The sequence below is a fragment of the Ranitomeya imitator genome, chromosome 2 (genome assembly GCF_032444005.1).
Source record: "Ranitomeya imitator isolate aRanImi1 chromosome 2, aRanImi1.pri, whole genome shotgun sequence".
Taxonomy (NCBI): Eukaryota; Metazoa; Chordata; class Amphibia; order Anura; family Dendrobatidae; genus Ranitomeya; species Ranitomeya imitator.
This window is the reverse complement of record NC_091283.1, coordinates 764,769,073-764,792,265: the sequence shown is the minus strand read 5'-3', so window position 1 is coordinate 764,792,265 and position 23,193 is coordinate 764,769,073. Positions and strand designations below refer to the sequence as shown.

Below are 23,193 nucleotides of genomic sequence, written 5' to 3'. Positions count from 1 at the left end.
AATGAGCGTGTGCAGTGGTCATTGTGAAGGAAGAGGCAGTAAGGTCGGGTGAGGCCTCACCTATTGTTATTGATGGATCCTGTGTTATCAGCTGGGTGTAGTTGTGTCACCTGCCATTGTAATCCGGAGCCTTTGCTGATAAGAATCCTGCTAAAAACACTTCCTGAAAGGACAGAGTCTAATAAAAACCTCTAACGCAAAATCATTATAAAAAAAAATAAACAATTCTCAAAATGTAAAAAAAAAAATTAATAAAGGGGATGGGAGAACTACAATACCCAGAAAGATTAGCGAAATTAGGATTATTTAGTCTAGAAAAAAGACGACTGAGGGGCGATCTAATAACCATGTATAAGTATATAAGGGGACAATACAAATATCTCACTGAGGATCTGTTTATACCAAGGAAGGTGACGGGCACAAGGGGGCATTCTTTGCGTCTGGAGGAGAGAAGGTTTTTCCACCAACATAGAAGAGGATTCTTTACTGTTAGGGCAGTGAGAATCTGGAATTGCTTGCCTGAGGAGGTGGTGATGGCGAACTCAGTCGAGGGGTTCAAGAGAGGCCTGGATGTCTTCCTGGAGCAGAACAATATTGTATCATACAATTAGGTTCTGTAGAAGGACGTAGATCTGGGGATTTATTATGATGGAATATGGGCTGAACTGGATGGACAAATGTCTTTTTTTCGGCCTTACTAACTATGTTACTATGTTACTTAACACTGAAATCTGATCTAAAAAATACCATAAGTCATTTTAGAAGAAGTGTACTTTTTGGGAGGATTCTTTGTGTCAAGTTCCATTTTTTTTTTTATCAAGTGGCAATTTCAGTACACTAAGTATAATGTCTGAAAAATGTCAGTCCCATTACTTACTTTTTTTAGTTTGTTAAAATAAAGTCCTATTGCTTACACTGAAATGCTGCATATCGGAGTGCCATCCGTAGCTTTGTACTTCCTGTCTTCTCCTGCTCTGTGCACCCAGGAGGAATCTGCACAGGCGCCGACGAGTCATTGCGCGGTAGCTCTCCGGCGCCTGCGCATAAGATCGATGAAGACACTGCCCATAGAATGGCGGATAAGGAACCCATAACTGCATGGCGTATGTGCGGGATTACAGCGACGCAACTGTACATCACAGGGCAGTGTGATGTACATGGGAGGGGGTAATGTAATGAAGTCAGGAGGCAGGGACTTCTGCCAGGCACCGCACGCCCCAGAGCCTGGAAGAAATCATTAACATAAATAATTAAAAGTGCATTTCCCAACAACTAGACTGCAGCTATGAGGCATACAGGTAAGACTAGTTTAACCATTCGATTACCTGTATGCCCATAGTAGTATCTATAATAAAAGCATCCCAGGGAGTGACAGATTCCCTTTAAAGTTAACACTCATGCATTTAGCATTAATCTTTTTCTCTCTACCATTCCGTTTTTTTTTAGCATTTTATTAGAAAATCACAAAGTACATTTGATTTGTGTGTAAGATTTTTGGGGAGGTCAGAGACACCCTACTTTGGTATAACCGAGTTACCATATGTAAGAACAGTGAACACTCTGGACCACAAGACTCACATTGGAAAACTTTATTGAGTGGATAAATACAATCAGTGACTCTAATGTGACATAATATGGTCTCCTGACCTAAACTGAATCTGTCAGGCATTTTTTTTTTATAATACAGACTTTAAAAACAGAAATTCACACCTTAACACATCCAATCACAGTGCAACAAAATATTCATAGAAAAGTATACAACTTCTCAGATGTTGGGGGCCATTAAGAATAGCAGCTTACAAAAGTGCCGTCCCATGAACAGGTTGAATTTTGCCTGACAATCTGACAAAACATACATGTTGAATTGATACATACTAACAACACAACACTATTCATACAAGCAATGAGAAATGCCACTGGCACTGAAGGTATCCAGTGTGTCCTGTGCCGATGGATAGATTCTACTCACTCTCAGACTGCCCTTTGTGCCCAGGACTACATCCACGTGTATAATGCCACTGGTGGCAGTACAGAATGGAATAAAGTATCAGCTTATTACATTGCTTTCATGTATGGCTGATGAGATCCAGTTTTAGAGGCTTAACTGAATAGGTGAAATGAATTGGGAAACTGTAAAGAAATTTCAACAAACTGATAAATAAAGTATAAAACAAAAGAATAAATTATACAGAAACATAAATGGCCTAAATGCAGGTTATGTTAGTTGGGGAGCGATGCAGACAGGAGTCCAGTAACAGCCAATGCTACTCAATACTCTTCCTATGGTGGTCTCCTATTTCTCCATGGTTACATTCCTATAGACAGTAGAGTTGGAAAGTTCCATCATTGTTACAGTTACTTCTTGTAATGAAAGTGCTGGGAAGGCAGGAAAACACAAGCACGATGATCCAATCTTTAATTCTGTTCAGCATCACGAAGTCTACATCCAACAGCAGTGATCAGAGCTGCCCCTTTCCCACTACCATCTTCTGAGAGGAGGAAGGACACATTACACTTTGGAGCAAGATCAACTACAGTCTGGTGCATGATTCTGGAGAAGCTGCAAAGAAAGCAAATATTTTTTATCTACTTCATTTCCACAATATCAATGCCATTAATACAATCATTGTGGGGTAGGATACCGTACAATGCAAAGTTTCCATGTACAAGGTCTAGGTTTGTCCCATAAAACGTCTGTACACTTTAAATGTGCTCTCTGGAACTCATGGTCAGCATGTAACAAACTCTCCTACATCCTTGACTTTGTTCTTTCAAACTTCCTAAAATTCTTGACTCTGAAACCTTGATCCAGCAGTCGGACACCATCGCCGCTGCTGCTCTCTCGTACGGTGGCCTACATTTTTCACATACCCACAGACCTGACAACAGACCAGATGGAGGTGTTGATCCGCTCCTTTCAATAAAATTTACTTTTCAGGTTATACCCCCAGGAACCTCACTTATTTTCCTTTCTTTTGAAGTCCATACTGTCAGACTTTTCCTACCCTTCTCCTTGCAAGTGGCAATTGTCTATTGCTCTCCGGGTTCCTCCCATCAGGTCCTCGATCTCTTTGGCACTTGGCTTTCACACTGTTTGTCCTGTGACATCCCCATTCTCATCATGGGGGACTTTAACATCCTTATTGATGATCCCCTCTACCCATCTGCCACGCATCTTTTACCTCTAACCTCCTCTTTTTGCCTCATCACCTCACTATACAAAAATCCTAAACAACTCATTGACACTTTTTATTCCCTTCTCAGTCCTAGAGTACAGACCTCAACCACCAACCTCATCGATAACTATCTGGCCAATTATTTCAAAGAAAAAATTGACCATATCCAACAGGAAATTTTCTCCCAGTCCCCTAGTATCATGACTCCTCTTCACTCCTGCACTTCATCTAGCTCACTTTCTGCCTTTGAACCGGTCTAGGAAGAAGAAGTTATCAGACTCCTTGCAGTGAGTGACCCCATTTCCTCACACTTTCTCCAGTCCCTTTCTTTGGCTGTCACTGCTCACCTTACTAAAATATTTAACCTCTCTCTCTCATCTTGCATCTGTGCCTCCTCCTTCAAATGCCAGCATCCACCCATTACTTAAAAAAAAAACATCCCTCCACCAGAACTGCGCTGCTAACTACAGACCTGTCTCTAATCTCCCCTACATTTCTAGTCTTCTAGAACTTTTGGTCCACTCCCATCTAATCTGCTATCTCTCAGATAACGCTCTTCTTTACATTCTAGTTTCTGATCTTTACACTCTACTGAAAGTGCCCTTACTAAAGTCTCTAATGATCTACTAACAGCTAAATCCAATGGTCACTACTCTCTGATTCTCCTGGATCTCTCTGCAGCATTCAACGCTGTGGATCACCAGCGCCTCCTCATTATGCTCCGCTCTATCGGGCTCAAGAATACTTCTCTCTTGGTTCTCCTCCTACCTCTCTGACTGCTCCTGTACTGTAGGTTTTTCTGTCTACTCTTACTTTTATTGTTGAGGTTCCTCATTGTTCGGTTCTAGGCCCTCTCAACTTCTCCCTGTATTCTGCTCCTATTGGACAAATCATCAGTAGATTTGGTTTCCAGTACCATCTCTATGCTGATGACGCCCAATTATACACATCGTCTCCTGCCATCGCCCCAGCATTACTAGAAAATACCAGTGATTGTCTTTCTGCTGTCTCTAACATCATGTCCTCCTATCTAAAACTGAATCTGTTAAAAACTGAACTCCTTGTGTTTCCTCCCTTCACTAACCTACCTATGCTCGATATTAAAATTTCCATGTGTAGTTCCACCATTACTCCTCAGCAACATGCCCGCTGTCTTGGGATTATATTTGACTCAGATCTTTCGTTCACTCGCTCGCCCATGTCACCTATACATCAAAAACATCTTTAGAATTTGACTTTTTCTTACCTTTGACTCTCCAAAACCTGTTAATGTTGTTCTTATTCATTCTCGCCAGGACTATTGCAGCTCTCTACTAATCGGTCCCCGTCTTACTAAACTTTCCCGTCTCCAATCCATCCTGAAAGCTGCAGCCAGGAACATATTTCTCACCAACCGTTACACTGATGCCTCTACCTTGTGCCAGTCGTTGCACTGGTTGCCTATCCAGTACAGATTCCAATATAAACTTATCATACTCACCCCCAAAGCGCTCCATGGTTCAGCACCACCTTACATTTCATCCCTCCTCTCAGCCTACCACCCTACTCATGCCCTCTGTTCTGCTAATGACCTTACACTAACATCTTCAATAATCAGAGCCTCCCACTCCTGCCTCCAAAACTTCTCACGTGCTGCACCAATTCTTTGGAATGCAATATCTAGGATAATTTGATTAATTCACAATACCAAGTTTTAAGTGTGGCCTAAAAATGCATTTCTTAAGATCGGTCTATTGCCTCACGCTACTTATGTAACTATTCTCATTTTGCTCTTCAAAAATTTGCTTTCAAATCTGGTCCTTCTTAGCATCTGTTACACAGCCTCCATGCACTTAACAACCCTCTGTGTGTGTACTTGTGCACATACTAGCCGATGACCGGTTTATGCAGCGTTATGTGCATACCCTATTTATTGATGGCTGGACCGTACAATACAAGCACTTTTTACCATTTACCTTTCGTATCTCCCCTATTTTCTCATTGTGTGTAAGCTTGCGAGCAGAACCCTCACTCCTCTTTGCATCTGTTAAATTATGTGTTTACTCTGTCATGTTTTTATTGTCTCTGAAATGTAGAGTGCTGTGGAATATGTTGGCACTATAGAAATGAAAATTATTATTAATGTATTAAAGGGATCTGCGGAGAGAATGAGAAGTTGAGCTGAAGAATGATATATAAGATTGTTGGAAAAGGTTCAGTAAAACTTGTGCTTTATTCACTGAGTCCAGCGAGTGGTCCTACCAGTGACTGACAGCAATCTATGTATGCACAGTCATACAGGGAAATCACTGTAAATCACTGAATAGGATCACCCACTGGAACATTTCCCACAAAAATGTTTATCAATCTGATTAGCTCCTCTAGCTCTATAACATCCTGGCTGCAGATCCAATACCATTCTCTACATCAATGGTTCCTTTTGAAGGGAATCTGTCAGCAGTTTTTGTGTCTCTGAACAAATACCACCACCTTTAATTGCTCCTGCTCTGCATTCCACAAACGTATCTATCATCTCCTGACTCCCCCTGGATACACCCAAAGATACCATTTTAATTGCTCCGGTGCCGTATTTAAATGAGGATAGTGCAGTCCCATGGGCGTCATTTCTGTGGTGTCTGTGCGTCCTCTCGGCTCCTAATCCTCGTACTCCCGCTTTGAAAGGTTCCATTTACAGGGTATCTGGCAGGAGGATTTTACTATGTAATCTGACAGCTGCATGCTGGCAGGCATGTACTACAGAGGACAGAGAATGAACTTCAATCCAATATTGCAGCCAGCATGCAGCCGGCAGGTAAGGAAAGGGTTAATCAAACACCCCAAAACCCCGCCTCCATGGCTGAAGATTGTTCCCTCCAAATTCAGGTGACAGTGTCCCTTTAAGTTTACTGGGTGTAGAAGTATTGATAGAATCAGTTTTCTCTGTTCCAGAATTAGCAGAGCTCACCACACCACTTATTAGCAGCTGTCTGAGTACATTGTGTAGTGACTGAGAGCTGCTAATCAGTGCTGGGTGTATGGTTGGGTAGGAGTCAGGAGGCCAGTTGTCCTGCAGTGATAATCTCCTGCTGATAAAACACTAATTGATTTGAAACAGCAAACACAGCACAGTAACTGATACTTCGCTAGAATCAGGGTGTCTTCCCCTATATCATGGTGTTCTCATATTCTGTTGCAAAAACCCGCTGACAGATTCCCTTTAAAGACTCTTGACAACAGAGTGCTATGTTCAAAATTTGCAGTCAATTTGCAAGGGTTATAAGATACTGTGTAATCTACCAGGGCCCTTGCCATTTCTGACGCCATGGGAGTGATTCAGAAACGCTTCAGGTACAGTTTTTGCATTTAATGTGGTCTTGCTTCTAATGCATTTAGGAGGCCGTAATGGCACAGCGAATATAAAAATCGTAGAGTAGGACTGCCCCATTATGAGAATGCCTTGGCGTGGCGGGGTGGCTCAAAGAATTGATCAATTGTTTGCTAAATGTCTCATTTTGAAATACAGTTAGAAATCAATATGTGCACTTTATGTATTGTGTTCTGACTATAAGCAGCGCTGGTTTCTCCCCTTTTTTATTGTAATCTACCAGACCCTTAGTCATTTTGCATGTTACTTCATAAGTGAAGGAAGAAGCTTTTTCTTTCCTACACTTGACATGGAGAGCACTCTTACAGTATGACTGTGACGACTGTAATCCTGGCAGATATTTAATTACAGGGGACTAGCTGTAATCCTGATGTAGAAGATAGATTAATGGGATTTTCTTGACTACAGTATTGATCGTCTATCCTAAGAAAGTTCATCTATATCAAATTGGGGTCAGATTCTTGAAACCATAGTCGTGAAAATGATGTGGTGCTCCCAGTAAGTGGCCCTCTATTATTTTCTCTGTGCTAGATGCGAGACCCCACCTATCTCAAGTTGGTGGCCTATGGGCTATTAATAAGCCATTAGTATAGCAGAAAGGAATGAGCCACTGTTTAGAAAATGTATGTCTTTCTTTTATTAATGAAGACGTTTCATCAAAATCTATATTCTGGAAAGATTCCTAATCTATGTAACAGTGTGTAAATGCACTAAGATACTTAACGATTGCCATCTTCCCGGGTTTCCAGCGGTGCTCCCTCCTGTCCTCTTCCGGCCCCCCTGACCTGATATCAGACTCACACAGGGGTCCAAGTATGGACCAGAAGTGGCTTTCACAATCTAAGTCTATGGATCCTTGTCCTGAACCTCATAGACTTATACTAGGGAAGCAGCACAGTAGATGCTATGTGAGCGGGCAACGGGAATAGGAAAGTTGGTGAAGTCAGGGTGTATTGTGATACTTACACACCTATACATAGATAATTAAGATGGACTACAGAATAAAATTGTTCATCAGACTCCTGCTTTAACAGTAGCCCTTAAGGATTGGCCTATGTTACCTATGACAAGAGACAACCCTTAATTTGGAAAAGGCATGTCCAAGAACCACACCTTACAAGACCTTCAGACTATTCATTGGCAAAGACTAATGAAGGATTGACTAAGCCTCCATGTTCACAGCTTATATGTGGAGTCCATAAATAAGTAACACTGTTTATCATCTATGAGACAATTTTAGAGGGTATGTTGGAGACCTTAAAGGGGGTTTCCCACGAACAAAAGTTAATTTTAATCAATAGACCTTGGAGTAATAATAAGTTCTACAATTGGATGTGTTTAAATAAGATGTTCCTGTGCTGAGATAATCTTATAAATGTGTCCCAGCTGTGTACTATGTAATGGCCGTGTCTGACAAGAACATGGTCTGATCATATCACAGCTCCTGGGGAGGAAGCAAGAGGATACAGACAGGACAGCAGGGGATTGCAAAGGATTCTTTCTTTAAAGTAATACATTGTTTAACACCTTGACGTCCAATGACGGATATATCAGACATTGGATACCTCCCCGTTTGGTGTGGGCTTCGGCAATGACCTTTTCCAGCCCATGGCGGCTGAGCTGAGCAGCTGTCATGTGTCCCTAATAGACGTAGATGGAATCGCGATCCACCCGAGGCTGTTAACATGTTAAATGGCGCTGTCCATCTCTGACTGCAGCATTTAACATGCACGCACAGGAAGCACATCATTAACCTCGCCCATTGGTGACCGTGTCACATGACCGCAGGTCGCTAATGAGTTAGCATGACAACCCGAGGTCTGCAGCAGACCCCTGTGGCTGTCATCGTGGGATCGCTATAAGCGCCGCCCAGCTCATAGCAAGTGAGCATTTCTGATACTCAGAGCTGCAGCCCTGCTCTATGTAGTACAAGTGATTGGATGATCGCAGCTTCTATTCTTCCATGAAGACTATTAAAGAAAGTAAAAAGTTAAAAAAATGTTTTTAAAAATATATAAAAGTTCAAAATCACCCCTCATCCGCCTCATTCAAAATAAAACAATTACAAATTGTTTTAAAATACACATATTTGGTATCGCCACATTCATAATCGCCCGATCTATCAATATATAAAAAGAATTAATCCGATTGGTGAACGGCGTAGCGAGAAAAAAATCAGAACGCCAGAATTACGTTTTTTAAGGTTGCTGCAACATTGCAATAAAATGCAATAACGGGTGATCAAAATATCGTATCTGCACTAAAATGGTATCAGTAAAAACGTCACATTGGCACACAAAAAATAAGCCATCATCCAACCCGAAATCACGAAAAATGGAGTCGCTACAGGTCTCGTAAAATAGCAACATTTGTTTTTTTACTTTTTTAACACTTAAAGGGAACCTGTCACCCCGAAAATCCTGGGTGAGGTAAGCCCACCGGCATCAGGGACTTTTCTACAGCATTCTGTAATGCTGTAGATAAGCCCCCGATGTATCCTGAAAGAGGAGAAAAAGACGTTAGATTATACTCACCCAGGGGCAAAGTACTGCAGTGCACAGGCGCCGGGCCTCTCTGACCTTTCCCAGCGCCTGCACACTGCAGTACTATCCTCTGCCCTCAACAGGGCAGACAAAGTACGCCTGCGCCGGAGCCGTGGCTGAAGATCAGAAGAGGACGTCTTGGAATGAAGATGGGAGGCGCCGCAGCGGACCAGAGACGCCCATCCGACCTGACCAGCAGCGGGACCGCCCCTGGGTGAGTATAATATAACGTCTTTTTCTCCTCTTTTAGGTAACATCGGGGGCTTATCTACAGCATTACAGAATGCTGTAGATAAGCCCCTGATGCCGGTGGGCTTACCTCACCCGCGATTTTCGGGGTGACAGGTTCCCTTTAAATAAAAAAGAATCTATACATGTTTGGTGTCTACGAACTCGTAATGACCTGGAGAATCTTAATGGCAGGTCAGTTTTAGCATTTAGTGAACATAGTAAAAAAAAAATTCCAAAAAAACATTGTGGAATTTCACTTTTTTTGCAATTTCACCACACTTTGAATATTTTTCCCGTTTTCGAGCACATGATATGGTAAAATCAACAGTGTGGTTCAAAAGTACAACTTGTCCCTCAACAAACACGCCCTCACATGGCCATATTGACGGAAAAATAACAAAGTTATGGCTCTGGGAAGAAGGGGAGCAAAAAACGAAAACGGAAATACCCCAGGTCCTTAAGGGGTTAAAAACAGACATGCTGTCCTGTCTGTATACTGTTTTTCTTCCTCCCCTGCCCTAGGAGCTGTGATATGATCAGACCATGTCCCTGTACTGTCAGACACAGCCATTACACAGTACACAGCGGGGCACATTTATAAGATTATCTCAGCACAGGAACATTTTATATAAACACATCCAATTGTGGAAATTATTATTATTCCAAGATCTATTGATTAAAATTAACTTTTGTTAGTGGAAAAACCCCTTTAAGAACGCGTGTTTCCATTTCCCCATATCCAGTCCGCCCTCCCTTCTAATTTTGAAGCTGGATAAGAAAATGTGATACCTACTGTACATATATAGAAGAGTCTGGATACATGGAAAATGTAAATCTACAGTACGCAGACATGTCATTACTTACTGTGGATGCAATTTATACAGAGTTCCATCGACACCAACTGTGACCTCCAAATGGTCCAGGCCCCTGTTTTCCCGGATCTTATCCACCACGGCCGCCATTCCTGCCCCGCACACCTGTGCTGCTCTTCTTGATACAACGCCACAGACTTCTTTGACGATTATGCTGTCATCACAGGTGCTGTTAAGACCCAGCTGCTGGAGGATCGACCGTACTTGCAGCAATGCTAACCTATCACTGCATGAAAAGAGATACCGTGCTCTTAACATCTCCTTAGGGTCACAGATTTACTATTCATCATCTATAACTTATTTTAAGAAATGTGTTATTTCTGTTCAGTTATTTGGATCTGACAATTAAAGGGAACCTGTCAGTTGATTCATGCTGCCCAAACCACGGGGAGCATGAATCGGAGCCTGGCTGTACAATCGCAGCCAGGTATGCTTCTCTCTGCAACGCTTTGGATTTTCGGAGAAAACATTGTTTAAAGACCTAGGAACATAGTCACAGAGTAGATTAGTCCGATGCCGCCCCTGACACTGCTGTGGCTGATTGACCGGCAATGTGCGCACATCAGGAGAGACCGGGCAATGAACTAGAGCGGGGAGAACATGGACGATGCGTCATCAGTCTAGTCCCATCTCTGCCTCAGGATTTCAGAGAAAAATGTACCTGGCAGCAATTATACAGCCAAGGTCAGATTCATACGGCCGGTGATTCGGGCAGCAAGACAAATCGATTGACAGTTTTCATTTAAAGAGAATCTGTCAGCAGGATTCCACACCCCAAACTATTTATATGCACATGTAGCTCTTTCAAAGACAAGCCCAGCGATACCATTACATGGCCAGTCTGTTCAGCCGTTACTAAGAAATCAACGTTTGAATTGATATGTACATGAAGCTCAAAAGTTATAGTAGGTCTAAAGCCTCTGTCACTCCAGCTCTATTCCACGCCTAGAACCGCCTCCTCCTACTATATGAAGCTGAAAAGTTATAATAGATCTAGAGCCTGTCACTCCAGCTCTATTCCCCACCCAGAACAGCCTCCTCCTACTATATGAAGCTGAAAAGTTATAGTAGATCTCTGGAGAGACCTCTGTCTCTCTAGCTCTATTCCATGCCTAGAACCACCTCCTCCTACTATATGAAGCTGAAAAGTTATTGTACATCTAAAGCCTGTCAATCCAGCTCTACTCCCCACCCAGAACCGCCTCTTCCTACTATATGAAGCTGAAAAGTTATAGTAGATCTAAAACCTCTGTCACTCCAGCCCTATTCCCTGCCCAGAACTGCCTCCTCCTACTATATGAAGCTGAAAAGTTATTGTAGATCTAAACCTCTATCACTACAGCTCTATTCCCTACCCAGACCTGCCTCCTCCTACTTTATGAAGCTGGAAAGTTATAGTAGATCTAAAACCTCTGTCACTCCAGCTCTATTCCTTTCCCAGAACTGCCTCCTCCTACTTTATGAAGCTGAAAAGTTATAGTAGATCTAAAGCCTCTATCACTACAGCTCTATTCCCCATCCAGAACCTCCTCCTCCTACTATATGAAGCTAAAACAATATAATAGATCTAAAGCCTCTATCACTACAGCTCTATTCCCCACCCACAACCGCCTCCTCCTACTATATGAAACTGGAAAGTTATAATAGATCTAAAGCCTGTCACTCCAGCTCTATTCCCGATCTAGAACCGCCTCCCCCTGCTATATGAAGCTGAAAAGTTATAATAGATCTAAAGCATCTGTCACTCCAGCTTTGTTCCCCGCCCAGAACCTCCTCGTCCTACTATATGAATCTGAAGTTATAGCAGATCTAAAGCCTCTGTCACTCCAGCTCTATTCCCTGCCCAGAACCGCCACCTCCTACTATATGAAGCTGAAAAGTTATAGTAGATCTAAAACCTCTGTCACACCAGCTCTATTCACCGCCCAGAACCCCTGCCTCCTGCTTAGCCGGCAGCCTCTATGCTATGTGACTTCAGGTATAGGAACAGTCAATTAAGCAGGAGGACACGGTGCTGGGCGGGGAATAGAGCTGGAGTGACAGAGGCTTCAGATCTACAAATAGCTCTTCGGCCTCCTTTACATATTAATTCAAACACTGATTTTTCAGTAACGGAGGAACAGACTGGCCATGTAAAGGTATTGCTAGATTGATATCCAACTCTTGAAAACTGTTATTTATTTTTAAAAATTATTTTCTTGGAGCTGTGGCAGGCTCATGATCACAGAACCCAGTGATTGACTATAAATAATGAAAGAGGAGTAAGTACAATTCAAAAAGAGCCTGAAGACCCACCTCTTCCGACAAGCCTATAACCTGCAGTAACCACCAATTGACCAAACCGCTGCATGACCAGCTCTACCCTCGCCTACTGTATCCTCACCCATCCCTTGTAGATTGTGAGCCTTCGCGGGCAGGGTCCTCACTCCTCCTGTACCAGTTATGACTTGTATTGTTTAAGATTATTGTACTTGTTTTTATTATGTATACCCCTCCTCACATGTAAAGCTCCATGGAATAAATGGCACTATAATAATAAATAATAATAATAATTCCTGAAGCCCGGAGTGAGCAAAGCCTCAGGATATATTTGCATATCAATGGGAATGTCGGTGTGCTGCCCAATATTTTTATCAGATGGTGCACAGGCAAACTTAGCACATCCGATCCTGATCCTCAACAGTGGAACAGAACAGGACATGCTCTGATTCTCAAAGATCGCATTCTCGGATCCATGATTCTCAGGGATGTGTGAATGGATCTGTGACAATCTATAGGTAAAAAAGTGACATAACTCGGATGTTTCACATGGATGTGTCTAGCAGATAATGATTCACTGTGAATGAAACAGTGTCATTGTTATAGTGATCGCTCACATCTGAGATACTGGGATAGAAACGAAGGAGCAACATTTCAATTGTATAGGAAGGCAATTCCCCAAAAAATCACATGCGCATGCACATGCTCATTACCTACCTCTCAATTTGTGAAAGGAATTTTGTTTCGAAGATACTCGTAGTTTTCAATGCCTCCGAAATCTGGCCGCGGAATAGAAAACCTCGCTTTGTAAAATCAATCAGAATGTTTCTTACAATTTCTCCTAAGTACATGCCACTAATCATTTTCTCGTATCTAAAAAGCACAAAAATGGCAGTGGATGAAATCCAGATAAACCCAACGTTGTGTATGAGCTCTGGCCCGATGTCTCGGCCATGTACCTTTGTTTTCCTGAATTTAGAGACAGTTCATCAACTGCTTTGTCATATACTGTTCGGATATCATCCAGACATCCATTGTCTCCGAATGCTCCCCATTCCATGTTGACGCACATTCTCCCGGCATCTCCATCTACCATTTCTATGTTCTTCGTTTCTTCCATGTAGCATGCATTACTGCCGGTACCTACATAAGAAGACATGCTGGGTTATGCAGGAAACTTCCAGAAAAATAGACAATATCATATATGCTGATCTGTGCAGCTTTAAAGTATTTTAATACATTGGGGCTTATTTATCAAGCTTAATTTGCCAGAAAGTGGGTGTAATTTGCGCTCAAAAACTACTTACATGACTTGCATGTGTTTTAGATGTGCAATACAATGTGGCAAAATTGTGGCACAGAGTAAGACTAATACACTTATACACTAATACTAATCAGCAGGTTTTTTTATATTCAATCTGACAGCAGCATAATTTAGGGTCACAGACACTGATTCTAGGATGTCACTTACTAGGCTGTTTGCTGTAGTTTCAATACAATCAGTATTTTATCAACAGGAGATTATCACTTCCAGACTAGATGTCACTAGCAAACTAGTCCTGTGTAACCCCGCCCCAACACTAATTAGCAGCTTGCTGAAAATGTACAGTGTAGACAGGAAGCTGCCCAGATTCATCTTCGTGCCCCGCGCTGCTCCCGGCTCCGGTCTCAGCGGCTGCAATCTCCCGCCACACAGCAGGTACGCGATGTTTTGACGTCATCAGGCACCCGCAGTGTCAGAGGCAGAGGGGAATGATGGGAGAGGAAGTGTCATTTGACTCTCTCTCCTCCATCATTGCATTAAACTATACCTGCGTCATAGACGGCCTGGCGAGGGGGTGAGTCAGCGCTGGCGGGCGGTGAGTCGCCTGTATCTCAAACAGCATTAGTGGGCAACCCCCCCCCCCCCGTCTCGCCAGGGCCCCGGCACTTGCCCGGGTGCGCCGAGTGCTGATGCCGGCCCTGGGCAGCTTCCTGTCTACACTGTACATTTTCAGCAAGCTGCTAATTAGTGTTGGGGCGGGGTTACACAGGACTAGCCTGAACAGCTTGGAGTAGGACATCATGTATAAAAAGTATCATGTGATCAAAATACAACTTGCCTAATAATTCTGCATGCAGTGTATAATACAGCCTACCTATACATATAATGTAGCCCCATAAAAGAGTATGATGCAATCCTCCCCCATAGAATATAATGTAGCCCCCCAGAGAATATAATACAACCCCCCCATAGAATGTAATACAGCCCCCCAGCCTACTCCAAGCTGTTCAGGCTTGAGAGAAAACTACCAATTAAGTAAATCAGGTGATGTGCATCTCTGTAATGAGGAGGGGTGTTGTCTAATGACATCAAAACCCTATATAAGGTGTGCTTAATTATTAGGCAACTTCCTTTCCTTTGGCAAAATGGGTCAGAAGAGAGATTTGACGGGCTCTGAAAAGTCCAAAATTGTGAGATGTCTTGCAGAGGGATGCGGCAGTCTTGAAATTGCCAAACTTTTGAAGCGTGATCACCGAACAATCAAGCGTTTCATGGAAAATAGCCAACAGGGTTGCAAGAAGCATGTTGGGCAGAAATGGTGCAAAATAACTGCCCATGAATTGAAGAAATTTGTTCACCTGATCTGAACCCCAGAGAGAACCTGTGGTCCCTCATAAAATGTGAGATCTACAGGGAGGGAAAACAGTCCACCTCTCGGAACAGTGTCTGGTGGCTGCTGCCCGCAATGTTCATCGTAAACAGATCAAGCAACTGACAGAATCTATGGATGGTAGGCTGTTGAGTGTCATCATAAAGAAAGGTCGCTATAATGGTCACTAATTTTTTGGGATTTTGTTTTTGCATGTCAGAAATGTTTATTTCTATATTTTGTGCAGTTATATTGGTTTACCTGGTAAAAATAAACAAGTGAGATGGGAATATATTTGGTTTTTATTAAGTTGCCTAATAATTCTGACAGTAATAGTTACCTGCACAAACAGATATCCTCCTAAGATAGCCAAATCTAAAAAAAAAAAAACACTTCCAAAAATATTAAGCTTTAATATTTATGAGTCTTTTGGATTGGATACTATATGAAGAACTATGGGGTGCATTATACTATGGGAAGTAAATTGTACTACATGGATGACGATGGCGGTGCATTATACTATATGGAGCACTATGAGGAGTGTATTATACTACTGTATATGGAGTACTGAGCAGTGTATTATACTATATGGAGAACTGAGGAGTGTATTATACTATATGGAAAACTGAGGAGTGTATTATACTATATGGAGGAGTGCATTATACTATATGGAGGACTGTGGTGAACATTATAATATATGGAGGACTATGGGGTGTATTATACTAAACAAACAAAATGCTGCCTATTCATCAAGTTGTATGCATACAGGTGCTGCTCACAAAATTAGAATATCATCAAAGTTAATTTATTTCAGTTCCTCAATACATAACATGAAACTCCATATTATATAGTCATTATAAACAGAGTGATCTATTTCAAGTGTTTATTTCTGTTAATGTAGATGATTATGGCTTACAACCAATGAAAACCCAAAAGTATTCTATAATGTTGATTTGCCTCTAATATTACAGGTACTGATACCTGAGACCTCTGGACCTTAGATCACCAGAGTTAGCCATCTGCTAAAGCACAGGATCTACATGTCACCTATTCCAAGAGTGACACAGTGCAGAAACGCCACTATCAGGACTTATTTTCCAGAACACACACGTGGACTAGTAAGTGACTAAGTGACCAATCATTACTATATATTAGGTCGGACTCGGAGTTCCACTTGCAAGAGCCTCGCATCACTTCACCCTGCACGCCGCCCGTTCTTTGGACAGGAGTGTGCAGCTGCATAGAAATACGGACATTTTGGGTGATGCAATGCAAGGCTCGCACATCGCTCTCGCATAATTGGCATATAAGGGGTTGACTTATATAAAGGCCCTCTGCTGTATGGTATTGTAGAATTTACAATAGCTATCACTCGTGTAAGAAGTGAAATCTGGCATTGTTCTATAATTATACTTCTCTGCTGTATCTATGCATCATGAATCGTGGTATGTGTTAATGGGGGGTGCCCACTGAGACTCTTTCGCCCGTGGCCCTTAAAAACCTGGAGCCAGCCCTGAGCTGCCAATTAGACATATGGGTGGGGTTATACAGGGCTCAGTATTCTGGTCACTGCTACATCTACAGAGAGAAAATAACCTGCAGTAAGCAGTCCAGTAAGTGACACATCACTGGAATCAGGCTCTCTGCCCCTATATGACGGTGGTGCCGACTCAGCCAAGTGTGCCTATGTTCTCTGTGAGCAAGCGACTATCAAACATCTTGAGTGACTGCTTATTTCTTAGTCAACAAAAGGATCGACGGTCCGAAATCGGACATGCCAGATTCTTATCTCCTAGTCGTCTTCTATTGGGGCCACAGTACACATTAGACTGTCGCCTGAGCCCATCGATATAGGTGGGTTCTGCAGACATTAGTCTAAAGTGAATGGGGGCCTCAAGATCGCACTCCCTTAGAATTAGGCAGTATTACTAAATATACCCATATAAAGCTGTGGTGCTATCATTATGTGATTCTGAAAAGGGGAAGCTGATATAAGCCTAAGGGCAGAGACAGACTGCCATATTCCTCGTGCGAGAATCACATCGTAAACCTCGTACTGACTGTCGGCTCTCCTGACCTAAGCTTGACAGCTGCGTAGAAATTCATCATACCGTCTTGCTCAGGTCAGGAGAGGTGCCAGGCCAATCTGTGCAGTGCGACACGATTCTCGCACGAGAAATACGGCAGTCTGTCTCTGTCCTGAGAATTAAAAATATGATGGTTGAGTAGATAACATGTACAAAGCATGCGTACTTACCCACAATGAGACCAATTTCACAGTTTGGATCTTCATATGCACAAGTCATCATTGTGCCGACAGTGTCGTTTACTATGGCGACTACATCAAGGTCAAATTCCTGTTATAAGATATGGAGACATACTATTAATCCAGAATTGATTTTCTGTGATGCTCCTCAGCTCATTAGGGCTAAGCAATTCATCTGTCCAAGAAACTATAAGGCCACATTCACACGCTGAGTATTTGGTGAGTTTTTACCTCCGTATCTGTAAGCCAAAACCAGGAGTGGGTGATAAATACAGAAGTGGTGCATATGTTTCTATTATACTTTGCCTCTGATTGTTCCACTCCTGGTTTTGTCTTACAAATACTGAGGTAAAATACTGACCAAATACTGCTAGTGTGAACGTGGCCTAATATTACTATACAGGAGGTAAATCTAAGCACCTGAGCTAAGGATATATGCCCAGAATGGTATAGCCATTGTATATGTGATACAGTAGTCTGAGATTTACCAATCTAAGCCCTTGGATGGACATTGTGGGCACCACTGTAGCCAGATTTATACCTGACATCCTTTAATGTAGATGTCAGTCATCTTCTGATCACTTTCTTCTGCATGACTAATGATTGATACAATAGGCCCATTATCAGGGCTATCATGTGGGCAATTAAAGGGGTAACACATTAGAATGATAAGGAACCCAATCATGAATCAATATATTATAAATATCATGTTAGGAATTCTGATTTGCTCTTCTGTTATAGAAACAGGAAAAAAAATTATTCTGGAGACAGATTCATCACAATGATGACAAATACAAACTGTGGAGTACAGACCCTACTGACTATAAAAAGATCCATTGGATCTCTATAATGGTGGAAGGAAGTCCTTTTACGGGGAAAAAATAGGGCAGCATGCTCCACTTTATGTTAAAAACGATGTGGCAATAGAGGCTCGTAACTGAGCCTCCAACACAGATATCAACAAGGCCTTATCTGTAACAGAGGTGGTATGGGTTTTTTCCTGAAAAAAATTATTTTTGGCCATGTACATTGCAGTTTGGCCTTGTTAATTTGATTAGGACTGAGCAACAAAGCCGGAAACAGCCTTATGGCTTATGCAGACATTGGTAAAAATTGGTCCAAGCACGGACCGCCAATGCACAGATTGGCCGTGGTTCTCCTGACCCAAGCATGACAGCTTCATAGAAACATATGAATCTGTCACAATCTGGTGGGGAGAGACATGGCCAGTCCGGGCAATGGAGTCAGAGATCGGGCCGAGATCCACTGACGTCTGAATGAACCTTTAGGACAAGAAAAGTGCTGCATCTGGGAGAAAAACCCTACAGGCTATGTGCACATGACATCTTCGTCATTAAAATTTGATATATAAAACAGTGGGGGCTTATAAGGGTAAGCCACCAGAAGAATGGCCAGGCCATTTTTTTTAGCCATTTCACAGCTTTTGAAGCCTGAAGCAGTTAAAAAAGCGAAAAAAAAAAAGATGGAACATATGCACAGCAAGTTATGTTGACATTGCTGTGCATACTCCATGTTCATTATTTTTAACATTTATTGAGATCTTTGTCAGGCGGAATCCACCTGGAAAAGAAATCATCTGCACATACATTAGGGGAAGGGGTAAAAAATATAATAAAAAAAAAATTACAATCTTAATGCACTCCATGTCATAAATGTTCATGGGTGGCTAATAATCATCCAGGATTGTGAATAAGTCCCTACCTAACCCACTGAGTTATGTTACCTCCACATTAAGCCCCAAAGCCTTTGTCGGCTATATACAAGAAGGTATGAAACACATAGTGTAAGAAAGCTTGTTTTACACTCGTACCTCTCGCCTCTTGATTCCTTCCCTTAGCAGGTTAACCACGTCTTCACCCTCACAGTCAGTTGCTTTAAAGCCCTTGGTCCATGTCAGCAGGATTCCCTGTATATACATACGCACTGTTGTATCACAAGTCAGTGTATGTGTCCTAACCTCTAAATATATAAAATTACTTTTCTTACAAATCCCACAACCCCATAGTTGTCCTAATGACTTACAGCGTCCAAACTGGTTTGCTTGCAGGGGAATGAGAAGGTGAAACCAAGAGGAAGTCGCGCCCCTTTAATTCCCATGTAATCCAAGAAATCAGAGATGCAGTGAACAATGTGATCAAAAAGCTGAAACAAGACAATAATAATATTGGTTAGGAAACTAAACATAGAAACACTGATTCTCAGTGACATCACTGGTAATGCAGGGGGGACAAATAATGCACCCGGATCTCACATGCATTCAAATTTTACTTATTTTTCCAGGGCCCAAATTTGATTGGAGACGACAGATCGATATCCAGCATAAAATGTTGGCGAAATCGGAATAGAGACACACTTTACACTGCTAGACAATAGTCTAATGTGTATTGGGGACTTTAATACCAGGTTTTCTTACAGCTGAGGTCCCTGCATAGAGACATTTTGTTAGCTACTTATGGTCAAAAGAGTCAATACTTTGTAGAGCCTCCTTTTCCGGCAATTACTGCTGCAAGTGTTTTGGGGTAACTCTCTACCAGCTTTGCACATCTAAAGGCTGAAACTTTTGCCCATTCTTCTTTGCAAACTAGCTATAGCTCAGTGAGATTGGATGGCGACATCAGTGAACATCAATTCTCAAGTCTTGCCAGAGATTCTCAATGGGATTTAGGTCTGGACTGTGACTGGACCATTCACACATACACACAATATTCTTTGATGTAAACCATTCTATTGTAGCTCTGATTGTTTAGGGATATTGTCCTGTTCGAAGGTGAATCTATGCCCCAGTCTCAAGACTTTTGCAGCGTCTAACAGGTTTTCCTCTGGGATTGCCCTGTATTTGCTCCATCCATCTTCTCACCAACTCTGACCAGCTTCCCTGTCCCTGCTGAAGAAAAGCATCCACATAGCATGATGCTGCCACCACCATGTTTGACAGTAAGGATGGTGTTTCAGGGCTAAGTGCAGTGGTAGTTTCCACCACACATAGCGATTCGCATTTAGCTTAAAAAGTTCTACTTCGGTCTCATCTGACCAGAGCATCTTCTTCCACATGCTAGCTGTGTCCCCTAAATGGCTTTTTGCAAACTGAAATGGGACTTCTTATTTGAAAAATGGCTTTCTCCTTGTCACTATTCCATAAAGGCCAGATTTGTGGAGTATATGACTAGTAGTTGTCCTACTTGAGCTGTGGATTTCTGCAGCTCCTCTAGAGCAACCATGGGCTTCTTGGCTTTTTCTCTAATTAGTGCTCACCTTGCTTGGGATATCAGTTTAGGTGGGCGGCCATGTCTTGGTAGGTTTTCAGTTGTGCCATAGTCCTTCCATTTTTGGATGATGGATTGAACAGTGCTCCGTGGGATGTTCAGAGCTTGAGCTATTTTTTATAACCTAACCCTGATTTAGTCTTCTCCACAATTTTATCCCTGACCTGTCTGGTTTTCATGATGCTGTTTGATCCCTAATATTCTCAAAAAACGTCTGAGGCCTTCACAGAACAGCTGTAGTTATTCTGAGAACAAATTACATACATGTGGACTCAATTTACTAATGATGTGACTTCTAGAGGCGATTGGTCACTCAGGCTTTTATTTAGGGGTATCAGACTATAGGGGGCTGAATACAAACGCACATCAAAATGTTCAGATTTATATTTTTAAATATTTTGAAAACCATGTATCGTTTCCTTTACACTTGTACACCTCACAAATACTTGCTACTTTGTGTTTGTATATCACATAAGGTTTGTGGGTTTAACATGAAAATATGTGGAAAAGTTCACGAGTTATGAATACTTTTTTAGGGCACTGTAAAGTCATGAGGTTTCTTATTGGACATAAAGGATAAATGTATAACCTATCTGACTTACCTCATCCCCAGTCCCTTGCATGACATCTATAGGAATGGCATAGATTTTATTATGCATTTCCACTGTTCTTCTTTTCCCACTGCGAATCTTGACAAGTAAAACTCTAAAGTTTGTTCCTCCAAGGTCCAAAGCCAGAAAATCACCATTTTCTAGAAAAGTTACCAATGAAACGTGATAAGTATAGATTTGATACACAATTAACAAAAAAACAAAGACCTTGCTTGCCTTAGAGAAAGTTAAGCTGACCATACACATTAGATCAGGGGTGGGAAACCTCAAGCACGTGGTCCATTTACAGCCCTTGATGAGATTTTTTCTGACCCCCGGGGCAGATTTCATGGAACCGCAGTGCCGTATTTTGATTGCCTCCGGTTCATTCATTTTTTATTGTATCTGTATCTGAATTGTAAAGCGCTGTGGAATATGTTGGCGCTATATAAATAAACTTTGAAGAGAAGGAATATAAACCAGCTCACCCGTGATGCATAAGCTGAATTTCGGGAGCACGGACCCGCTGTGTCCAGGTGTGTAGAATCCAAAAGAAGAAAATGTCCAGCTTCACCGAATACGTGAAAAAAAGTTTTCTTTATTCACAAATTTAAATATGGAGGATACAAACTTCAGCACAAACCATATGGGTACGAATCTCAACGCGTTTCTGGAGACTAAGCTCCCTTAATCATGACATCACATTCGAATCCGTGAAACTTTTTTTCACGGATTCGGTGAAGCTGGACATTTTCTTCTTTTGGCTATATAAATAAAGCCTATTATTATTATTCTTGCTGTCAGCTCACGCACGCGGTGTTCACTACTGAATGCTGAGACACATGCAATGAAAAATGACATCGTGATACCAGTGCTGGCCTCAGGACGTACTTTGTGGGTAGAGTTAGCGCACGCTTTGTGTGGCCCCCGAAGGATGGTAGAAATATCCAAATGGCCCTTGGCATAAAAGATACTCGCCACCCCTGCATTAGATTATTGGTGGCTTTGCCGGGCGATTTGGAGGAGCCCGGATCTGATGTGTATGGGGGCCTCCCACCATGCATACCAATGTTCTATAACATGATTTCAATAATGAAAGAAAATCAGATTATTTAAAAGGGTGAATATCATACATAAAATGCCATTTACAGAGTCACAGGAAACCATGCATAGTCATATGCTGGTTATGCAACATATTCCCAGAATTGTCACACATGCAATGTGACTGTAGAACAGAAAGTACCATGCTTTTATCACAATTTTTGATGATTTTCTTTTCATTATAAATATAAAACTTAGATTTAGGACCTTGTCCACAATCCAGCATTAACAAGTAATAATGGATGTTCAGAAAACAAGTATTGTGCTCCCCAATGGATAACGTAAAGCTCTTGGGCCCCAATGCAAAAGCTCCTATGGGGTCCTTAATTATTGCAAGTCTTTAAGTCTTTAAAGAGACTTTTTGGGCTCTTTAGGCTCCAGGGTCCGGGTGCGATTGCAACCCCTGAACCTATTGTAGTTAAGCCCCTGGTGCTCCCTATATTTGGATGTTGACCATTACCGGTGCCGTCTGGTGTACTGCGCACAAATGTTGGCAACATTTTCACTTTTGCAATTTCATGAGTCTTCTTCTTCAATCCATTCTCCATCTCAACCCGCATCCTTCTCTTCACCTCCAACAACTGCTCATGACTGAGGTTGAACTCCTCGAGTGTCTCATCCATCTGTCTCCTCTGTTCAGCCAAACGGTAAGCCACTGCTGTCACCATAGCGGCTCCCTTACCGCTGCCGCTCTCGGACAACAGAAATCGCACATCTGAGTCAGGGACCAATCGCCTCAGTGTTTTGTGTAAGCGTCTGGCGTATCTGCACAAAACATATAAGAGAAAATATTACGTTAACTGTATCCATCAGGTCTATTAAGACTAAACTTTCTTTCTTTATATAAGATAGAGCAACAAGGAGAAAGGACTAA

General features: G+C 42.0%; 1 protein-coding gene across 1 annotated transcript in view; it reads right to left on the bottom strand.

Annotated features, from left to right (window-relative positions):
• Positions 1–1,574: 1,574 nt before the first annotated feature.
• LOC138665696 (hexokinase-1) overlaps positions 1,575–23,193 on the bottom strand; it is a 118,837-nt gene continuing 97,218 nt past the window's right edge. The window contains exons 10-18 of the mRNA XM_069753412.1: positions 22,780–23,084; positions 21,231–21,379; positions 19,388–19,507; positions 19,176–19,271; positions 17,336–17,435; positions 13,405–13,588; positions 13,163–13,318; positions 10,179–10,412; positions 1,575–2,560 (exon numbers count right to left, since the gene is read on the bottom strand). Of these exons, the coding sequence (XP_069609513.1) occupies positions 2,416–2,560; positions 10,179–10,412; positions 13,163–13,318; positions 13,405–13,588; positions 17,336–17,435; positions 19,176–19,271; positions 19,388–19,507; positions 21,231–21,379; positions 22,780–23,084 (1,489 nt within the window). The 3' untranslated portion in view covers positions 1,575–2,415. The remainder of the gene's footprint in view (positions 2,561–10,178; positions 10,413–13,162; positions 13,319–13,404; positions 13,589–17,335; positions 17,436–19,175; positions 19,272–19,387; positions 19,508–21,230; positions 21,380–22,779; positions 23,085–23,193) is intronic.